Source organism: Oncorhynchus masou, chromosome 27 (genome assembly GCF_036934945.1).
Source record: "Oncorhynchus masou masou isolate Uvic2021 chromosome 27, UVic_Omas_1.1, whole genome shotgun sequence".
NCBI lineage: Eukaryota > Metazoa > Chordata > Actinopteri > Salmoniformes > Salmonidae > Oncorhynchus > Oncorhynchus masou.
In genome coordinates this window covers 43,009,768-43,033,058 of record NC_088238.1, presented here as the reverse complement: position 1 = coordinate 43,033,058, position 23,291 = coordinate 43,009,768, and the positions used below count along the sequence as shown (strand labels likewise).

General features: G+C 46.3%; 1 protein-coding gene across 4 annotated transcripts in view; it reads left to right on the top strand.

Moving 5' to 3' along the window:
* The window catches only part of svep1 (sushi, von Willebrand factor type A, EGF and pentraxin domain containing 1), a 144,971-nt gene that overhangs the window by 65,033 nt on the left and 56,647 nt on the right, over window positions 1–23,291 (top strand). For all 4 annotated transcript variants that reach the window (XM_064940347.1, XM_064940345.1, XM_064940346.1 and 1 more), the window contains exons 4-7: window positions 10,695–10,853; window positions 11,060–11,239; window positions 17,022–17,201; window positions 20,905–21,099. In XM_064940347.1, coding sequence (XP_064796419.1) covers window positions 10,695–10,853; window positions 11,060–11,239; window positions 17,022–17,201; window positions 20,905–21,099 — 714 coding nt within the window. The remainder of the gene's footprint in view (window positions 1–10,694; window positions 10,854–11,059; window positions 11,240–17,021; window positions 17,202–20,904; window positions 21,100–23,291) is intronic.

Genomic DNA, 23,291 nt, shown 5'->3' with positions numbered 1-23,291 from the left:
TGACTTGTTCTGTCTCAATTGTTAGTCTTTAGAAGAGAAAAGGCGTACAGTAGGCTTTAGGCTACAGCGCACACCCATTTACAAAGGAGGACCACAGGCATTGCGTCTGCACATCAGTACAGTAGATATTTAGTTTAAGATAGGTTTCCTATTTTATCTAGACTTAAAAGGATAGCTATGGCAATTTTCAGAGAACAAACAAAATAACTGTGATTTATGCAGTTTGTTCCCCCTTTTTTCCCCCCACATGGGAAGAGAAAGATGAACTAAGGAAGAGGCACAGAGGGATTTGTTAGACTCAGCGAATCTGTCAGTCAGAGATAGAAATGATGCTGTCTGTCGGGTGGGAACAGAGATGTGCAGATGTGCTGGGTATTCTTCAGGATTCACTTTCAGGGTTTCCGTTTGTCTGTTTCGATCCCACTAATCGAAGACAGGCTCGCGACGGTCTCCAGAGATAAAGAAGATTCCCGTGTGATAGCGACTCCTTTTGGCTTCTTGAGAGACCTCTTTGGCTCCTGTGGTTGGTTCGCGGGCCAGTCGAAATGACTCACTTCGTCATTTTATGAGGAAGAAGTGAGGGAGACGAAGCTGTCTGGTACTGTATGTTACTGTGCTAAAAGTGATGGACAATTACTGTAAGTCCTCCCGACATCCTATGTCTCCGTGCGCTTGAGTATTGACGTCTCGCACACATTTTCGTTTATATTGACCCCGAAACCTACGCCCTTTCCTCTTTCTGTGGGGACATCATTCGTGTTTCAGACATTTAAATGGCAGGCTAAAGTAGGAAAGCAAAAGCTCTGAGCTTTCAACTAACACTATCATCTGAATCCTCATCTCCGTCAGGGTTAAACACTCACAACACTCTCTCTCTGTCATGTCTTGTTATGTCTGTTCCTGTCCTTTCTCTTCACTCTGTCTCTCTCTGCTGGTCTTTTTAGGTTACCTTCTCTGTCTCTCATTCTTCAGCTGTTCTACATCTCCCCTAACTAGCTCATTCACTCTTTCTCACCTGTTCTCTCTTCCCCCTCTGATTAGGTCTCTATTTCTCTCTCTGTTCCTGCTACTTTCAGTGTCTGATTCTCGTTTGTGTTTTTCATGCCAGAAGCAAGCTGTCGTCTCGTTTGCTTCCACCTTGTCCTATCCTGTCGGAGTCTGCCTGGCAGGTGCATCCTGCATTATACTAACGTTCTTTTGTTCCATTGACAACGTTGGAAGAGGATTTATGCCATTCCTGTTTTTTCATTAAAGAACTCTGTTTTCTGTTAAAACCGCTTTTGGGTCTTCACTCAAGTACATAACAGAAGAATCAGACCAAGAATGGACCCAGCGGCTCCGGACCCTTTTCACTCCGCCGTCGAGATCCAGGGAGCGATGCTAGGCAGACACGAGGAGGAATTGTCTGCTGCTCGACATGCCGTTGAGACCCTGGCCGTCCAAGTCTCCGACCTCACAAGACGGGTTCACCAACTCCACCTCGATCCACCGCCCACTTCCAGGGTTTCCGAGTCTCCGGAGCCCAGGATCAACAACCCGCCCTGTTACTCTGGGGAGCCCACTGAGTGCCGCTCATTCCTCACTCAGTGTGATGTGGTGTTCTCTCTCCAGCCCAACACTTACTCCAGGAGCGCAGCCCGCATCGCCTACGTCATTTCTCTCCTTACCGGACGGGCGCGTGAGTGGGGCACGGCAATCTGGGAGGCGAGGGCTGAGTGTATTAACCAGTACCAGGACTTTAAGGAGGAGATGATACGGGTTTTTGACCGTTCTGTTTTTGGGGAGGAGGCTTCCAGGGCCCTGTCTTCCCTATGTCAGGGGAATCGATCCATAACGGATTATTCTATTGAGTTTCGCACTCTCGCTGCCTCTAGTGACTGGAACGAGCCGGCTTTGCTCGCTCGTTTTCTTGAGGGTCTCCTCGTCGAGGTTAAGGATGAGATCCTCTCCCGGGAGGTTCCTTCCAGTCTGGACTCCTTAATAGCTCTCGCTATTCGCATAGAGCGACGGTTTGATCTTCGTCGCCGAGCTCGTGGAAAGGAGCTCGCGTTCTCCGTTGCTCCCCTCTCCACATCACTGCCACCTGCCGCATCACTGCCACCCTCCTCCGCCGGCTCGGATGCTGAGCCTATGCAGCTGGGGGTATCCGCATCTCGGCCAAGGAGAAGGAACGGAGAATCACCAATCGCCTCTGTCTCTACTGCGGCTCCGCTGGTCATTTTGTCACCTCATGTCCAGTAAAAGCCAGAGCTCATCAGTAAGGGGAGGGCTACTGGTGAGCGCAACTACTCAGGCCTCTCCTTCTGGATCACGCACTACCTTTCCGGTCCATCTCCGCTGGCCCGGTTCATCTGCTTCCTGCAGTGCCTTGATAGACTCTGGGGCGGAGGGCTGTTTTAAGGACGAGACCTGGGCTCGGGAACATGACATTCCTCTCAGACAGTTAGGGGAGCCCACGGCCTTGTTCGCTTTAGATGGTAGTTCTCTCCCCAAGATTCAGCGTGAGACGCTGCCTTTAACCCTCACTGTCTCTGGTAATCATAGCGAAACCATTTCTTTTTTAATTTTTCGTTCACCTTTTACACCTGTTGTTTTGGGTCATCCCTGGCTAGTGCGCCATAACCCTTCTATTAATTGGTCTAGTAATACTATCCTATCCTGGAATGTTTCTTGTCATGTGACCTGTTTAATGTCTGCTATCCCTCCTGTTTCCTCTGTCTCTTCTTCACAGGAGGAGCCTGGCGATTTGACAGGGGTGCCGGAGGAGTATCACGATCTGCGCACGGTGTTCAGTCGTTCCAAGGCCACTTCTCTCCCTCCACACCGGTCGTATGACTGTAGTATTGATCTCCTTCCGGGAACTACTCCCCCGGGGTAGATTATACTCTCTGTCGGCTCCCGAACGTAAGGCTCTCGAGGATTATTTGTCGGTTTCGCTCGACGCCGGTACCATAGTCTCCTCCTCCTCTCCCGCCGGAGCGGGGTTTTTTTTTGTTCAGAAGAAGGACGGGTCCCTGCGCCCATGCGTGGATTATCGAGGGCTGAATGACATAACAGTTAAGAATCGTTATCCGCTTCCTCTTATGTCTTCAGCCTTCGAGATCCTGCAGGGAGCCAGGTTTTTCACCAAATTGGACCTTCGTAACGCCTACCATCTCGTGCGCATCAGGGAGGGGGACGAGTGGAAGACGGCGTTTAACACTCCGTTAGGGCACTTTGAATACCGGGTTCTTCCTTTCGGCCTCGTTAACGCTCCAGCTGTCTTTCAGGCACTAGTTAACGACGTCCTGAGAGACATGCTGAACATTTTTGTTTTCGTTTACATGGACGATATCCTGATTTTTTCACCGTCTCTCTCGATTCATGTTCAGCACGTGCGACGCGTCCTCCAGCGCCTTTTGGAGAACTGTCTTTATGTGAAGGCTGAGAAGTGCACTTTTCATGCCGCCTCTGTCCCTTTTCTCGGTTCCGTTATTTCTGCTGAGGGCATTAAGATGGATCCCGCTAAGGTCCAGGCTGTCATTGATTGGCCCGTTCCTAAGTCACGCGTCGAGCTGCAGCGCTTTCTGGGCTTCGCTAATTTCTATCGTCGTTTCATCCGTAATTTCGGTCAGGTGGCAGCTCCCCTCACAGCCCTTACTTCTGTTAAGACGTCCTTTAAGTGGTCCGTTTCCGCCCAGGGAGCTTTTGATCTTCTTAAGAATCGTTTTACATCCGCACCTATTCTTGTTACACCTGACATCTCTAGTCAGTTTGTTGTTGAGGTTGACGCGTCAGAGGTGGGCGTGGGAGCCATTCTTTCTCAGCGCTCTCTCTCTGACGGCAAGGTCCATCCTTGCGCGTTTTTCTCTCATCGCTTATCGCCGTCAGAACGTAACTATGATGTTGGTAATCGCGAACTGCTCGCCATCCGCTTAGCCCTAGGCGAATGGCGACAGTGGTTGGAGGGGGCGACCGTTCCTTTTGTCGTTTGGACTGACCATAGGAACCTTGAGTACATCCGTTCAGCCAAATGACTTAATGCGCGTCAGGCTCGTTGGGCTCTGTTTTTCGCTCGTTTCGAGTTTGTTATTTCTTATCGTCCGGGCTCAAAAACACCAAGCCTGATGCTTTATCTCGTCTCTTCAGTTCTTCTGAGGTCTCCACCGACCCCGAGGGGATTCTCCCTGAGGGGCGTGTTGTCGGGTTGACTGTCTGGGGAATTGAGAGGCAGGTAAAGCAAGCACTCGCTCACACTCCGTCGCCGCGAGCTTGTCCTAGGAACCTTCTGTTCGTTCCCGTTCCTACTCGTCCGGCCGTTCTTCAGTGGGCCCACTCTGCCAAGTTAGCCGGCCACCCCGGCGTTCGGGTACGCTCGCTTCCATTCGCCAGCGTTTCTGGTGGCCCACTCGGGAACGTGACGCGCGTCGATTTGTCGCCGCTTGTTCGGTCTGCGCGCAGACTAAATCTGGGAACTCTCCTCCTGCCGGCCGTCTCAGACCGCTTCCCATTCCCTCTCGACCGTGGTCTCACATCGCTTTAGATTTTATCACCGGACTGCCTTCATCAGCGGGGAAGACAGTTATTCTTACGGTTGTCGATAGATTCTCTAAGGCGGCTCATTTCATTCCTCTCGCTAAGCTCCCTTCTGCTAAGGAGACGGCTCAGATCATTATCGAGAATGTTTTCCGAATTCATGGCCTTCCGTCTGACGTCGTTTCCGACAGAGGTCCGCAGTTCACGTCTCAATTTTGGAGGGAGTTTTGCCGTTTGATTGGGGCTTCCGTCAGTCTCTCGTCCGGCTTTCATCCCCAGTCTAACGGTCAAGCCGAACGGGCCAATCAGACTGTTGGTCGCATTTTACGCAGTCTTTCTTTTCGTAACCCTGCGTCTTGGTCAGAACAGCTCCCCTGGGCAGAGTACGCCCACAACTCGCTTCCCTCGTCTGCTACCGGTCTATCTCCTTTTCAGAGTAGCCTCGGGTACCAGCCTCCGCTGTTCTCATCTCAGCTCGCCGAGTCCTGCGTCCCCTCCGCTCAGGCTTTTGTCCAGCGTTGCGAGCGCACCTGGAAGGGGGTCAGGTCGGCACTTTGCCGTAATAGGGCGCAGACTGTGAGGGCCGCTAATAAGCGTAGGACCAAGAGTCCTAGATATTGTTGCGGTCAGAGAGTATGGCTCTCCACTCAGAACCTTCCCCTTAAGACAGCTTCTCGCAAGTTGGCCCCATGGTTCATTGGTCCGTTCCGTATTTCTCAGGTCATTAATCCTGTCGCAGTGCGACTTCTTCTCCCGCGCTATCTTCGTCGCGTTCACCCGGTCTTCCATGTCTCCTGTGTTAAGCCCGTTCTTCGCGCCCCCGCTCGTCCCTCCCCCCATCCTTGTCGAGGGCGCACCCATCTACAGGGTTCGTAAGATTTTGGACATGCGCCCTCGGGGCCGTGGTCATCAGTACCTAGTGGATTGGGAGGGGTACGGTCCTGAGGAGAGGAGTTGGGTTCCCTCTCGGGACGTGCTGGACCGTTCGCTGATCGATGATTTCCTCCGTTGCCGCCAGGTTTCCTCCTCGAGTGCGCCAGGAGGCGCTCGGTGAGTGGGGGGTACTGTCATGTCTTGTTATGTCTGTTCCTGTCCTTTCTCTTCACTCTGTCTCTCTCTGCTGGTCTTTTTAGGTTACCTTCTCTGTCTCTCATTCTTCAGCTGTTCTACATCTCCCCTAACTAGCTCATTCACTCTTTCTCACCTGTTCTCTCTTCCCCTCTGATTAGGTCTCTATTTCTCTCTCTGTTCCTGCTACTTTCAGTGTCTGATTCTCGTTTGTGTTTTTCATGCCAGAAGCAAGCTGTCGTCTCGTTTGCTTCCACCTTGTCCTATCCTGTCGGAGTCTGCCTGGCAGGTGCATCCTGCATTATACTAACGTTCTTTTGTTCCATTGACAACGTTGGAAGAGGATTTATGCCATTCCTGTTTTTTCATTAAAGAACTCTGTTTTCTGTTAAAACCGCTTTTGGGTCTTCACTCAAGTACATAACACTCTCACTCAGCCTGACCAAACTGATTTAGTAAGTGTGTTTTATTTCAGGCAGCAGAGAGAGCGAGGTCACAGACCCTGAGAAAGAGAGGGACTCACTCTGTAATTGTCTTCCTCCTCCTCCATTCTGGGGTTTCCGGGAGGAAGAGGGTTTGAAGCTCATTACCCAGGAGTTATGTGACACGCAGCTGGCTGGTAGAGCAGCGGCTCTCCTTCTCCTGCTCCACATCGTTTTTTTCTACTTCAATTAGTCCCTAGTGTTGGTCCATTCTGCTCCACTCCGTGAGGGTATTTTAGCCTTTGCCTGGGCGTACTCTCTCCGATGTACAGATCATCTGGACTGGACCCGTGACGGCCCACTTCCTGCCCAAATGGAGGGTATAGATAGGAGTCAGACAGTGGATTTGTCCCTTGGAGATATAAAGCACTCTCTTTGTGGGTCATTGCAGCCTGAAGCAGATGTGTTGCATGGTTCTTGCTATTGATATACTTTTAGGGTTTTCGTCAGTCTTTTCCAGTCTCAAATCCACTATCAGTTGGTCTTCTTGGCAAAGGTCAGTTCATGGTATTTCTGAACATAACTCATGAAAGGATGGAGACCCATTCAGTTCATCCGATACACATGTAGGATCGTGTATCACTGGTACGCTTTGCTGGTACACATTTTGGAAGTTCACAACATTCTCTTTCCAACACCGTCGTTCATTTCGGCGTTCTCAGAGTCATTAGTCTACCTTTCTCTCATTCTTCTTCTCCCTCTATCCATCCCTCCTTCTCTTTCCCTCCCTCTCCCTCGCTCCCAGCACACAGTGTGTGTCTCAGTGAGAGGCAGGTCTGGTTCCTCTGTACTCTCCCCCTGTAGAGAAGATTCCAGGGCCCAAATCCACAAAGCGTCTCAGAGTTGGAGTGCTGATCTAAGATCAGGTCCTTCTGTCTGTTCTTCATAATGTAATTGATCCTAGATTAGCTCTCCTGTGTTGAGATGCTGTAGGAATACGAGCCCAAGTCTGTTAGTAACCCCGGTGTCCACCTGAGCCAGCCGACCAGCCAGCCCAGACCAAGTTTCCAGTCCAGGAATTAAAATGAAACTTTAAAACAGTATTTCCACTGTTTCACTACAAGTGAAATATTATTCACATATAAATAACCGGGCTCCCTGTAAATTTTAAATGGAGGCTGTAAAAGGGGTTCCAGGAGCCTCAAAGTGAGAAGACATCCAGACATTCTGCTGCTTGCTTATGTAAGGCCTGTCTGACCTCTGACTTCAGAGAAGGTGGATATTATGGAGTGTGTATGGGCTACTTCAGTTGTCAGATCACACACGCGCACACACACACACACACACACACACACACACACACACACGCACACACACACACACACACACACATTAAATAGCAGCAGAGCAGTTAGTTAGAACCACATAGTCCACACATTTGATGTGGGTGAGAGCGAGGGGGCTGTTCCAGGCTGTGCCCGGCTGCTGGTCGGGTGGCTGGTTAGTGGCACTTGGCTGACCCTGGTGTGTTTAGGTGGGGAATGAGTGTGTGTTGGAATGGAGGATCCATTCCCGGGCGATGCCCAGGGCACAACACCAGGGCATGAGAGAGAGAGAGAGGTTGGGGGAGAGAGAGAGGGGAGAAAGAGGGGGAGGGAGAGAAAGATGGGAGACAAAGAGAGAGAATGAGAGAGGGGGGGAAGGAAAGAAAGAGTGGAGGAGAGGAGAGAGAGAGAGAGAGAGAGAGAGAGAGAGAGAGAGAGAGAGAGAGAGGGGGGGGGAAAGAGTGGAGGAGAGAAACAAACAGAGAGAGAGAGAGGGGGGGAGACTGCAGCTGCTGGTATCTTGGCACGAAAAGAACCCTGGAAAGGAAACCCTGGAGTGTTGGGGAGTTATTTACGTTTTAACACCACATGGTCAGATCAACACCATGGATTCTTTATAACACTCACTGTACTGTATTTTCTGGTTACAAGCTACCTCAGTGTTTTCTGTCCTTTGCCCATACCTAGACTTAGACAGTCTACCTAGACAGTCTAGCCCTCTTGATAACTGTGTTCTGTATACGGTGCCTTCGGTCGGAAAGTGTTCAGATCCTTTGACTTGTCCCACATTTTGTTACATTACAGCTTTATTCGAAAATATATATATATTTTTTAAATATAATCCTCAGCAATCTACACACAGTAACCCCGCAATGACAAATAGAAAACCAGTTTTTTAGACATTTTTGAAAATGTATTACAAATAAAAAACATAAAAACCTTATTTACGTAATTATTCAGACCCTTTGCTTTGAGACTCAAAATTGAGCTCAGGTGCTTCCTGTTTCCATTGATCATCCATGAGATGTTTCTAAAACTTGATTGGAGTCCACTTGTGGTAAATTCAATTGATTGGACACATTTTGGAAAAGCACACACCTGTCTATAATGTCCCACAGTTGACAATTAACAGTGCATGACAGTGCATGGTACAGTGATCTACGGCACTGCATCTTAGTGCTAGAGGCGTCACTACAGACACCCTGGTTCGAATCCAGGATGTATCACAACCGGCCTTGATTGGGAGTCCCATAGAGCGGCGCACAATTGGCCCAGCGTCGTCCGGGTTTGGCCTCTGTAGGCCGTCAGTATAAATAAGAATTTGTTCTTGACTGACTTGCCTAGTTAAATAAAGGTTAAATCTTTTTTATTTTTTTACCAAGCTATGAGGTCAAAGGAATTGTCCAGACAGGATTGTGTCGAGGCACAAATTTCTGCAGCATCGAAGGTCCCAAAGAACACAGTGCCCTCCATCATTATTAAATGGAAGAAGTTTGGAACCGCCAATACTCTCCCTAGAGCTTGCCGCCCAGCCAAACTGAGCAATCGGGGGAGAAGGGCCTTGAGTTCCTCTGTGAAGATGGGAGAACCTTCCAGAAGGACAACCATCTCTGCAGCACTCCACCAATCAGGCCTTTATGGTAAAGTGGCCAGACGGAAGCCACTCCTCAGTAAATGGCAAATGACAGCAAAATACAGAGAAAAGAGTTGGCCCGAGAATTGAACCCTGTGGCACCCCCATAGAGACTGCCAGAGTTCTGGACAACAGTCCCTCCGATTTGACAAACTGAACTCTTGGAATTTGCTTGGAGTTGGAGTTTGTCAAAAGGCACCTAAATACTCTCAGACCATGAGAAACAAGATTCTCTGGTCTGATAAAACCAAGATTGAACTATTTGGCCTGAATGCCAAGAAGAAACCTGGCACTATCCCTACAGTGAATAATGGTGGTGGCAGCATCATGCTGTGGGGATGTTTTTCAGCAGCAGGAAAGATGAAGGGAGCAAAGTACAGAGAAATCTTTAATGAAAACCTGTTCTAGAGCACTAAGGACCTCAGACTGGGGCGTAGGTTCACCTTCCAATAGGACCACGACCCTAAGCACACAGCCATGACAACAATGTCTTCATCGACCTCGCCAAGGCTTCGACTCTGTCAATCACCGCATTCTTATTGGCAGACTCAACAGCCTTGGTTTCTCAAAGGACTGCCTTGCCTGGTTCACCAACTACTTCAGATATAGTTCAGTTTGTCAAATCGGAGGGCCTGTTGTCCGGAACTCTGGCAGTCTCTGTGGGTGTGCAACAGGGTTCAATTCTTGGGCAGTCTCTTTTCTCTGTATACATCAATGATATCACTCTTGCTCTAGCCACTGCCGATCCACTTTTCATTTTCCATTTGTTTTGTCTGTACCACTTGGGAGGCCACAGTTTTTTTGTTATAAATTAGTAAACATTTCTAAAATCCTGCTTTTTCTTTGTTGTTATGGGGTGTTGTGTGTAGATTGATGAGGGAAAAAAACAATTGAACAATTTTTGAATAAGGCTACCAAAATGTAACCTACTGTACCAAAATGTGGAAAAAGTCAAGGGGTCTGAATACTTTCCGAAGGCACTGTATATTGCAAAATGTTATTGTTAAATCCATGCAGTGTGCCATTGGTTTGATTAGTGTTGATTGAGTATGGAAAGTAGCCCATTCCATTACAGTGAGAGGTCACGATTATTTCTCTCAATTTATTTACTTTATGAAGAGTTAACTGGTCTGTAACACAAGGGATGCATTGAGATGGCCGTCCTTTTCTGTGAGGATGATTTATTGTGTACAGTACAGATGTAGTATCTTAATTTTAACCAGTTTGCTACAGCAGGAATATAATCTTCCACCAACAGGAAATGTGAATTATTACGTGGGTTGTAATTAATGGCCATTTTTGTAGGGGTTGATATATTTTTGTAAGGGACAAATCAAGTCGGAAATTTCAAAGTGGAAATTACAAACTTCAGAAGCCTTTTTAAACATCAAATGCAGTAAAACATGTATTCTGCAACAAGGTGATCAAATTAAGATCCTACATCTGTAGATGGAGGAATGTTTGAAAACAAGCTCACTAGCTCAATAACCAGACAGCTTCCTGACTTGGCTGATCAGCCGCAGATGCTTCTAACACAAAGCAGAACTGCTAAGTCAACAGGACTATAACACAGTTCAGAGATCTCGGCATTTGCTCGTGGATTGATTTTTGTGCTGGCGTATGTATACAGTATTTACGTGTGTGTGATCAGTCCTTTTACATGCAACAAATTACTTTTCTAGGTGTGTTTAGTCTATCACCAAGTGTTTTGTCTCTGTCTCCTCTTTACAGCGTGCCCACCTGGAACCTACAAACCAGAGGGCACTCCAGGAGGCCTGAGTACCTGCCTGCTGTGTCCTGACCAGCACCACACCTCCCAACCCGGCAGCACAGCACCCAGCGACTGTGTCTGTAAGCAGGGTTACAGGTCCCAAGGGAAGACCTGCGAAGGTAACGCTGTCCAGACTGTCCATGCTACACACACTTATGCCGCGTCCCAAATGGCACCCTATCCATCACAATCTACAATGTGCACTAATTTTGACCGGAGTCGATCTAAATCTGTCAGTGCAGCGAGTGAATCTTATCTCATCTAACGTTTTTCACTTTTGACGCTTTTCTCTTCCCCTCCATCTCTCCGTCCTCTCCATCCCCAGTGGTGTACTGCCCAGAGCTGTCTCCTCCAGGGAATGGTTTCTTCATCCACAACGTGTGTAATAACCAGTTCAATGCGGCCTGCGGGGTGCGATGCCAGCCTGGCTACGATCGACAGGGTAGTGGCATCAGACTGTGCCAGCCAAACGGGACATGGTCAGGCTCTCCGCCCAGCTGCAGAGGTGAGAGGGTAGTATCAATAAATTCCATGGTTTTCTCGAAATCCCAGTAGGAGCATTCCTGGAATCAGGAGGAAGTAAGCAGGAATTCTAGTATCCTTCAACCAGGATTTCTGGAAAACCAGGCAATTTAGTGAAAGTTTCTGAAATGTTGCAACCCTAAATAGAACACACATACATACACAGTAACGAAGTATGCATACACACACACACACAAACACACGCAGTAACTTAATGCATGCACACACGTACACACCCAATATTTCCTTCTGTCCAATATGTGTCTGCTGTACCGATATGTGTCTGCTGTACCGATTTGTGTCTGCTATACAGATATGGGTCTGCTATACAGAATATGTGTCTGCTATACCGATATGTGTCTGCTATACAGATATGTGTCTGCTCTACCGATATGTGTCTGCTATACAGAATATGTGTCTGCTATACCGATATGTGTCTGCTATACCGATATGGGTCTGCTATACCAATATGTGTCTGCTATACCGATATGGGTCTGCTATACCAATATGTGTCTGCTATACCGATATGGGTCTGCTATACCGATATGGGTCTGCTATACCGATATGGGGCTGCTATACCGATATGTGTCTGCTATACCGATATGTGTCTGCTCTACCGATATGTGTCTGCTCTACCGATTTGTGTCTGCTATACCGATATGTGTCTGCTATACAGATATGTGTCTGCTATACAGATATGGGTCTGCTATACAGAATATGTGTCTGCTATACCGATATGTGTCTGCTATACCGATATGTGTCTGCTATACCGATATGTGTCTGCTATACAGATATGGGTCTGCTATACAGAATATGTGTCTGCTATACCGATATGTGTCTGCTATACCGATATGTGTCTGCTATACAGATATGGGTCTGCTATACAGAATATGTGTCTGCTATACCGATATGTGTCTGCTATACAGAATATGTGTCTGCTATACCGATATGTGTCTGCTATACCGATATGTGTCTGCTATACCGATATGTGTCTGCTATACCGATATGGGTCTGCTATACCAATATGTGTCTGCTATACCGATATGGGTCTACTATACAGAATATGTGTCTGCTATACCGATATGTGTCTGCTATACAGAATATGTGTCTGCTATACCGATATGTGTCTGCTATACCAATATGTGTCTGCTATTTGTGTCTGCTATACCGATATGTGTCTGCTATACCGATATGTGTCTGCTATACCGATATGGGTCTACTATACAGAATATGTGTCTGCTATACCAATATGTGTCTGCTATACAGAATATGTGTCTGCTATACCGATATGTGTCTGCTATACCGATATGTGTCTGCTATACCGATATGTGTCTGCTATACCGATATGGGTCTGCTATACCAATATGTGTCTGCTATACCGATATGTGTCTGCTATACCGATATGTGTCTGCTATACCGATATGTGTCTGCTATACCGATATGTGTCTGCTATACCGATATGGGTCTACTATACAGAATATGTGTCTACTATAACGATATGTGTCTGCTATACATATATGTGTCTGCTATACCGATATGGGTCTACTATACAGAATATGTGTCTACTATAACGATATGTGTCTGCTATACATATATGTGTCTGCTATACCGATATGTGTCTGCTATACCGATATGGGTCTGCTATACCGATATGTGTCTGCTATACATATATGTGTCTGCTATACATAATATGTGTCTGCTATACCGATATGTGTCTGCTCTACCGATATGTGTCTGCTATACCGATATGTGTCTGCTCTACCGATATGTGTCTGCTATACAGATATGTTTCTGCTATACTGACATGGGTCTGCTATACCGATATGGGTTTGCTATACCGATATGTTTCTGCTATACCAATTTATGTCTGCTATACCGATATGTGTCTGCTGTACCCGAATATGTCTGCTATACCGATATGTGTCTGCTATACAGATATGTGTCTGCTATACCGATATGGGTCTTCTTTACAGAATATGTGTCTGCTATACAGATATGTGTCTGCTATACAGATATGTGTCTGCTATACAGATATGTGTCTGCTATACAGACATGTGTCTGCTATACAGATATGTGTATGCTATACAGATATGTGTCTGCTATACAGATATGTGTATGCTATACAGATATGTGTCTGCTATACCAATATGTGTCTGCTATACATATATGTTTCTGCTATACAGATATGTGTCTGCTATTCAGATATGTGTCTGCTATACAGATATGTGTCTGCTATACAGATATGTGTCTGCTATACAGATATGTGTCTGCTATATCAATATGTGTCTGCTATACAGATATGTTTCTGCTATACAGATATGTGTCTGCTATACAGATATGTGTATGCTATACAGATATGTGTATGCTATACAGATATGTGTCTGCTATACAGATATGTGTCTGCTATACAGATATGTGTCTGCTATACAGATATGTGTCTGCTATACCAATATGTGTCTGCTATACAGATATGTTTCTGCTATACAGATATGTGTCTGCTATACAGATATGTTTCTGCTATACAGATATGTGTCTGCTATACAGATATGTGTCTGCTATACAGATACAGTGCCTTGCGAAAGTATTCGGCCCCCTTGAACTTTGCGACCTTTTGCCACATTTCAGGCTTCAAACATAAAGATATAAAACTGTATTTTTTTGTGAAGAATTAACAACGAGTGGGACACAATCATGAAGTGGAACGACATTTATTGGATATTTCAAACTTTTTTAACAAATCAAAAACTGAAAAATTGGGCGTGCAAAATTATTCAGCCCCCTTAAGTTAATACTTTGTAGCACCACCTTTTGCTGTGATTACAGCTGTAAGTCGCTTGGGGTATGTCTCTATCAGTTTTGCACATCGAGAGACTGAAATTTTTTCCCATTCCTCCTTGCAAAACAGCTTGAGCTCAGTGAGGTTGGATGGAGAGCATTTGTGGACAGCAGTTTTCAGTTCTTTCCACAGATTCTCGATTGGATTCAGGTCTGGACTTTGACTTGGCCATTCTAACACCTGGATATGTTTATTTTTGAACCATTCCATTGTAGATTTTGCTTTATGTTTTGGATCATTGTCTTGTTGGAAGACAAATCTCCGTCCCAGTCTCAGGTCTTTTGCAGACTCCATCAGGTTTTCTTCCAGAATGGTCCTGTATTTGGCTCCATCCATCTTCCCATCAATTTGAACCAACTTCCCTGTCCCTGCTGAAGAAAAGCAGGCCCAAACCATGATGCTGCCACCACCATGTTTGACAGTGGGGATGGTGTGGTCAGGGTGATGAGCTGTGTTGCTTTTATGCCAAACGTTTTGCATTGTTGCCAAAAAGTTCAATTTTGGTTTCATCTGACCAGAGCACCTTCTTCCAGATGTTTGGTGTGTCTCCCAGGTGGCTTGTGGCAAACTTTAAACAACACATTTTATGGATATCTTTCAGAAATGGCTTTCTTCTTGCCACTCTTCCATAAAGGCCAGATTTGTGCAATATACGACTGATTGTTGTCCTATGGACAGAGTCTCCCACCTCAGCTGTAGATCTCTGCAGTTCATCCAGAGTGATCATGGGCCTCTTGGCTGCATCTCTGATCAGTCTTCTCCTTGTATAAGCTGAAAGTTTAGAGGGATGGCCAGGTCTTGGTAGATTTGCAGTGGTCTGATACTCCTTCCATTTCAATATTATCGCTTGCACAGTGCTCCTTGGGATGTTTAAAGCTTGGGAAATCTTTTTGTATCCAAATCCGGCTTTAAACTTCTTCACAACAGTATCTCGGACCTGCCTGGTGTGTTCCTTGTTCTTCATGATGCTCTCTGCGCTTTTAACGGACCTCTGAGACTATCACAGTGCAGGTGCATTTATACGGAGACTTGATTACACACAGGTGGATTGTATTTATCATCATTAGTCATTTAGGTCAACATTGGATCATTCAGAGATCCTCACTGAACTTCTGGAGAGAGTTTGCTGCACTGAAAGTAAAGGGGCTGAATAATTTTGCACGCCCAATTGTTCAGTTTTTGATTTGTTAAAAAAGTTTGAAATATCCAATAAATGTCATTCCACTTCATGATTGTGTCCCACTTGTTGTTGATTCTTCACAAAAAAAATACAGTTTTATATCTTTATGTTTGAAGCCTGAAATGTGGCAAAAGGTCGCAAAGTTCAAGGAGGCCGAATACTTTCGCAAGGCACTGTATGTGTCTGCAATACAGGTATGTGTCTGCTATACAGATATGTGTCTGCTATACAGATATGTGTCTGCTATGCAGATGTGTGTCTGCTTCATGCCTCTGCCTCTCTCTTCTATCTTGATATCTGTCTGTTTTTGCTCTCTCTTCATTTCTGTCTTTCATCATTTCTGTCTTTTCACTGTGTATTTATTTATTTTATTTAACCCTTATTTTACCAGGCAAGTTGACTGAGAACACATTCTCAGTTACATCAATGACCTTGGGAATAGTTACAGGGGAGAGGAGGGGGGTGAATGAGCCAATTGGAAACTGGGGATTAGGGGGACCAGATCGGGAGTTTAGCCAGTACTCTTACTCTTATGATAAGTGCCATGGGCGAACACAAAACGTATTCATCGACCACTGTTCCTGATTATTACCCCCCCCACATACACACACACACACACACACACACACACACACACACACACACACACACACACACACACACACACACACACACACACACACACACACACACACACACACACACACTAACACACAGAGAGAGACTGCTCCCAGCAAGGTTTTATTCAACACATGTGTCTTTTATAATTCATTATTCAACAATGGGAACTTCTTCAAAGAGGTTCTGAATCTCCATCTGAAGTTCCAACGCATTCACAAACATTTATGGGACACATCGGCCTATCAGGAAGACACGCACGCACACACCCACACACACGAATCCACAGACATTAGAGTTGGTAAGAGACTTGTTAAGTTGGAACATGGTGTGTGGAGTCAGTGTGAAGAGTATCTGGCTGGTGTGCCAACATTTTGACTGTAGATTAAGATCATGTGTGTTCGGATTGAATTATGGGTAAATGTTTACTGGGATCACTACTGTGTGCCAGCAGCTGCAGAGAGAGAGAGAGAGAGAGAGAGAGAGAGAGAGAGAGGAGAGAGAGAGAGAGAGAGCATATGTGTGCATATGTGTGCATAGATGCCTGCCTGCTTGCCTGCGTGTGTGTGTCTGCATGCATGTCTGTGTGTGTGTGTGTGTGTGTGTGTGTGTGTGTGTGTGTGTGTGTCTGCATGCATCTCTGTGTGTGTGTGTGTCTCTCTCTCTTTCTGTCTGTCAGTCTGTCTTGTTCCACTGTGGGACTCCCAGCCAGTTCAAGTAATAGAGAGAGGGTCTCCTGACAGACTGTCTATCAGTGATGATGAAAACCGGCACACTGAACAGACACTGTTAGACATCAGGCTAACTAGGATCAGCCGTTCATGATCATTGCTGTAGAGCAAATGATAGGTCCCATGAATTATTCAGCTAATGTTTTAGACACATGCAGTATTCTTTAGGAATGGAGCCTTCTTCAATCCTCTTTGTATCTGCCTCTTTTTCTACCAGTCTGTCTGTCTGTCTGTCTGTCTGTCTGTCTGTCTGTCTGTCTTTCTGTCTTTCTCTCTTGCTCTCTCTCTCTCTCGCACGCTCTCCTCTCCTCCTTCTCTTAGTTTCACCAGATATTTCCATTGCAGTTAGACTGGCAGTCTCTAAGTCTTGTGTCCTATTCTGCTTCTCTGTGTACCGCAGTGCGCTCCTGTCCCACCCTCTCCCCGCCCCAGCACGGACACATGAACTGCAGCAAGGGTGTCGCCTCCTACAGGGCAGCATGTGAGGTGCGCTGTGCCAAGGGCTACAAGCTGGAGGGAGACGCCAGGCTCAGTTGTCAGGCCGACTCGCAGTGGAGCGGGATTCAACCACGGTGTGTGGGTAAGCCTGCAGGAACCTACTACCCCACTCTCCCCCCTGAAACCTCATTCTACCCTGCTCTCCCCCCTGAAACCTCATTCTACCCCGCTCTCCCGTCTGAAACCTCATTCTACCCCGCTCTCCCCCCTGAAACCTCATTTTACCCTGCTCTCCCCCCTGAAAACCCATTCTACCCCGCTCTCCCGTCTGAAACCTCATTCTACCCTGCTCTCCCCCCTGAACCCTCATTCTACCCTGCTCTCCCCCCTGAACCCTCATTCTACCCCGCTCTCCCCCCTGAAACCTCATTCTACCCCGCTCTCCCCCCTGAAACTTCATTCTACCCCGCTCTCCCCTGAAACGTCATTCTACCCCGCTCTTCCCCCAGAAACCTCATTCTACCCCACTCTCCCCCCTGAAACCTCATTCTACCCCGCTCTCCCCCCTGAAACCTCATTCTACCCCACTCTCCCCCTGAAACCTCATTCTACCCTGCTCTCCCCCTGAAACCTCATTCTACCCCGCTCTCCCCCTGAAACCTCATTCTACCCCGCTCTCCCCCTGAAACCTCATTTTACCCTGCTCTCCCCCCTGAAAACCCATTCTACCCCGCTCTCCCCCTGAAACCTCATTCTACCCTGCTCTCCCCCTGAACCCTCATTCTACCCTGCTCTCCCCCTGAACCCTCATTCTACCCCGCTCTCCCCCCTGAAACCTCATTCTACCCCGCTCTCCCCCCTGAAACTTCATTCTACCCCGCTCTCCCCTGAAACGTCATTCTACCCCGCTCTTCCCCCAGAAACCTCATTCTACCCCACTCTCCCCCTGAAACCTCATTCTACCCCGCTCTCCCCCTGAAACCTCATTCTACCCCACTCTCCCCCTGAAACCTCATTCTACCCCACTCTCCCCCTGAAACCTCATTCTACCCCGCTCTCCCCCCTGAAACCTCATTCTACCCCACTCTCCCCCCTGAAACCTCATTCTACCCCGCTCTCCACCCTGAAACCTCATTCTACCCCGCTCTCCCGCCTGAAACCTCATTCTACCCTGCTCTCCCCCCTGAAACTTCATTCTACACCACTCTCCCGCCTGAAACTTCATTCTACCCCGCTCTCCCGCCTGAAACCTCATTCTACCCTGCTCTCCCTCGTCACACCCTTGGTGTCTTCATCTCGTACTTCCTTCTTTATAGTGTCAGTGAACAACCTTGACTCCAGCCTCCCCAGTCTAACGGAGTTCAGTGTGTCTGTGTTGTGATTCCTCCGTTGTTCCTCTGACAATGAATTATTAGGTGAAAGGTCAGAGCAAGATGCATGTACTGGGGTGTTGGTGTACAATACTGTACGCACACACACACACACACACACACACACACACACACACACACACACACACACACACACACACACACACACACACACACACACACACACACACACACACACACACACACACACACACTTGAAACAGAACACAGTGGTTAAACATATGGTGTGGATTTGCTTGCAGCCGCGCAACATCACTCTAGAGAAAGATATATCTGCCTGCTCATAACAAAAGATGTCTGACACAGACACACACACACACACACACACACACACACACACACACACACACACACACACACACACACACACACACACACACACACACACACACACACACACACACACACACACACACACACACACACACACACACACACACACACACACACACACACACGCACACAGAGGCACCACCACAGGTCAGGCACACAAACACACAACAAATGGGCAGAACGGTAGTGTTTTACCCACAAACCTCCGGCCACTCGGCTTTGGCCTCCAATGATTCACCGTCTCTCTGTATCTCTCTCTCTCTCTCTAGCTATTTAAAAGCCACAGACATCTAACCAAAGGCACTCATTTTGTTTGTGTTTATCGACTCCAATCTCCCCCGGATGAAGTACTGATTGAGTTACAGTTTGTTTGTGTAGTGGTGTAATGTGATCACGTTGGCTGCTTTGCTAAAAGGGGCTGGATATATTTGATTTTAATCTGATTAAATCTCCACTGTTATTTTGAGAGGAGAGTGTTTCTCCTATTGCTCTTGTCTCCTCTCTTCCTCCTCTCCTCCAAATCTGACTCCATCTAAAAGCCAAAAGACTAGAGAATGATCTGGGGACTGTTCTGGGTGAAAGCCACACAGCTCTATGTCCAAGAATGCATTAAACCCCTTGTCTGTAATAGCTCTGTGGTCTTATTTTAATTTCCGAGGACATTCTTGTTTCTTTTGTACTGAACCTGATTTACTGCTCCAGAAGATTGGTTTATTGCATGACGACTGAGCGAGCCTTGTTAAAAGGCCAGAGATTCAATCTCTGTAGGGTGAAAACACAGGAAACAGGTTGATGTGCTCCAAGATTATTCTCTTCTTTTCCTTCCCCAGTTCCATTACTGTAAGTCTTTGTGTTTCTCTGCTTCATGTAGTTGAAGTCAATGCAGTCAGTTGGTTGTGACTGTCAAAAAAATGTCTTCTCAGTTAGGGCATGGAATTTTCCCTGACTATGTGACCTGACCACGAAAAATGACTTGCTTCACTCATGGTTTATCTCATCTTCTGTCTCATCTTTCTCTCTCTCTCTCTCTCTCTCTCTCTCTCTCTCTCTCTCTCTCTCTCTCTCTCTCTCTCTCTCTCTCTCTCTCTCTCTCTCTCTCTCTCTCTCTCTCTCTCTCTCTCTCTCTCTCTCTCTCTCTCTCTCTCTCTCTCTCTCTCTCATATATATATACGATGTGTGATATATATATATACACACAAAAGTTCAAAAGTTTGTGGTCACTTAGAAACGTCCTTGTTTTTGAAAGAAAAGCACACAAACAGCTGAAAACTGTTGTACTGATTAAAGAAGCAATACAACTGGCCTTCTTTAGACTTGTTGAGAGTCTGGAGCATCAACATTTGTGGCTTCGATTACAAGCTCAAAGAACTTTCTTCTGAAACTCGTCAGTCTATGCTTGTTCTGAGAAATGAAGGCTATTCCATGCGAGAAATTGCCAAGAAACTGCAGATCTCGTACAAGCTGTATACTACTCCCTTCACAGAACAGCGCAAACTGGCTCTAACCAGAATAGAGAGAGACAGTCCATCATGACTTTAAGACATGATGTTCAGTCAATATGGAAAATTTCAAGAACTTTCAAGAAAGTTTCTACAAGTGCAGTCGCAAAAGCTGGCTCTCATGAGGACCGCCACAGGAAAGGAAGAACCAGAGTTACCTCTGCTACAGAGGATAAGTTCATTAGAGTTAACTGCACCTCAGAAATTGCAGCACAAATAAATGCTTCACAGAGTTCAAGTATCAGACACATCTCAACATCAACTGTTCAGAGGAGACTGTGTGAATCAGGCCTTCATGGTAAAATTTATGCAAAGAAACCACTACTAAAGGACGCCAATAAGAAGAAGACACTTGCTTGGGCCAAGAAACACAAGCAATTGACATTAGACTGGTGGAAATCGGTCCTTATAATCTATTCAGTGGAAATCTGGTATATCAAATATGAAGTATATTTTGATTTGAAACACTTTTCAGTCACTACATGTGTTATTTCATAGTTTTGATGTCTTCCGTATTATTCTACAATGTAGAAAATAGTAGAAATCAAGAAAAACCATTGCATGAGTAAGTGTGTCCAAACTTTTGACTGGTACTGTACTGTATATCTCTCTCTCGCCTCAGAGGTGCGTTGTCCCCCCATGGTGACTTTGAGGAACGTCCTGCTGTCGCCCCCTGCCTGTGGACAGAGGAAAGTGAAGCCTGGCACCTTGTGCCGCCTTGCCTGTCGCCACGGTTACCGTCTCCAGGGAGACCTGGAGGCACGCTGTCTCTCCTCCGGGGACTGGAGCGCTAACGTCCATAAAGCCACCTGCACAGGTAAAAAAAATGTAGGATACTGTGTGTGTGTGTGTGTGTGTGTGTGTGTGTGTGTGTGTGTGTGTGTGTGTGTGTGTGTGTGTGTGTGTGTGTGTGTGTGTGTGTGTGTGTGTGTGTGTGTGTGTGTGTGTGTGTGTGTGTGTGTGTCTGCTCATGAGACAGTTTTCCATTCACCCCTTCTGCACCTTCCGTGCATTTCTTTCCATGTGAACCTTCTGCTGACTGCTTTAGTAGTCCCTAATACAGAGGAGGACCAATCCCTGTGTTTGAGGGTTGGGGGAACAACGCTGTAACTGTATACAGCTTCTCCAGATGCTTTGCAGGTGAAAGAGGTGGCTGTAGAATGAGTACTGTTTCGGGCTTTATATCCATACACTCATCCACACACATGCACGCATGGACACACACGCATGCACACACACGCGCCCGCACTAGCACACATGCTCACACACACACACGCATCCCTCATGGCCTCCAATAGAAAGCAGGCTGATTAAGGCTGTGTCATTAAAAGTGGAAGTTACGTTAAAGATAAAAGGAGTGGAGAGAGGGATGGGGGATGTCATGGAGATCCATAGGATGGCTGAGGCCAAGGTGGGTCTGCTCTGGTTCTCTTCTCACTGGCACATCTGCCCTTCTCATCCCTCTCTTTTTAATAGGGAGGGAGAGAGAGGGGGAGGGAGAGAGAGAGAGAGAGAGAGAGAGAGAGGAAAATATTAAGAATGAGAGAAGAGAAGATAAGAGAAGGGGTAGAGAGAAAAGAAGATTAGAGAGAAGAGTAGAGAGAATTGAAGAGTAGAGCAAAAAGAGAAGAGAGAAGAGAAGAGACGAGTAGAGAGAAGAAGATTAGAGAGAACAGAAGATTAGAGAAGAGAAGGGGTAGAGAGAAAAGAACAGAAGAGTAGAGAGAACAGAAGATTAGAGAAGAGAGAAGAGATGGGTAGAGAAGAAAAATGAAGAGAGTAGATAAGAGAGAAGAGTTAGGTAGAGAAGAGAGAAGAGAAGAGTATAGAGCTGACCTGGTTCCAGCCTGTCTCATAATACCTATTACACAAACAGTAAAATATTTCCCTTCCAATAAAAGGAAAACCCTGGCAGATCTGATCAGAAGGCTGTGTGTAAGTTTAATAGAGACGGATACTTCACTAGATGGGTCATGTCCAGCTGTGAACTTCCACACAACATGTAGTGCAGCTCTGTTCTCAATGACCTACCTGGCTTAGTAAAGGTTAGAGGGAATCAGGTGTTAGACGTGTTAGACACAACTAGCTGTGTGGAACTGGTGCTCAGTACAAAGGGTTAGCTTTGCGCTAGTAGTTGTATGGACAGTTTGTTAGAGGTACCACTTGCAGTATTCAGGACATGTACTTCGTATATCCTAGAGGGTTAATGTTGATGTAAGGGATGGAACAGAGATAGCGACAGCTGTAATGGACTTATATGGCTATGAGGTGATGTCGATAATAAAGATGGACATATAATTGGCTATGAAGTCGATGTGTTAGACTACAGCACAATGAATTAAAAACAGAGGGGGCTCTGACGTGCTGTGTTAGAGAGGTCAGAGGTTATATGTGACATCACAGTGATAACAAGTAGCAGGGCCACATATGACGATGTGTGATGTAGAAGTCTGCATCCCCAATGGCACCCTACTCCCTACACAGTGCACTACCCCCTCAAAAGTAGTGCACTATGTAGGGAATTGGCTACCATTTGGGATGAAGCCAAAGTCTCTTCCTCGGTTTGTTGCTTTAGTTCATGTCCCCCTTGTAAGTAACCCACTGAGCACAGTCGTCAGTTCAGCGTTTGGTTGAGTTTTCAACAAAAGTGAATTCAACGTGGAATCAACAGAACATTTCACCATGTCATTGGATTTAGGTTAAAAGTTGGATGAAAACAATACAAAATGCCCGTAAGTTGATGACTTTTTTCAAGTCAAATCAGTTTCCCATGTTGATTCAACGTCATCACAGATTTTTTTGTTGAAATTACGTGGAAACAGCATTGATTCAACCAGTTTTTACCAACTGGGTATTGTTCTTAGAAGAGTTGGAGTTAATTTCATCTAATTTCCTGTCAATTGAGGAGTTGAATGACAATAATATGGAGTCCCATCATGTCAAGTCCCATCATGTCAAGTTAAAACTGACTGGAATTGAAACAGAATCAAATTGATTTAGGATTTTACA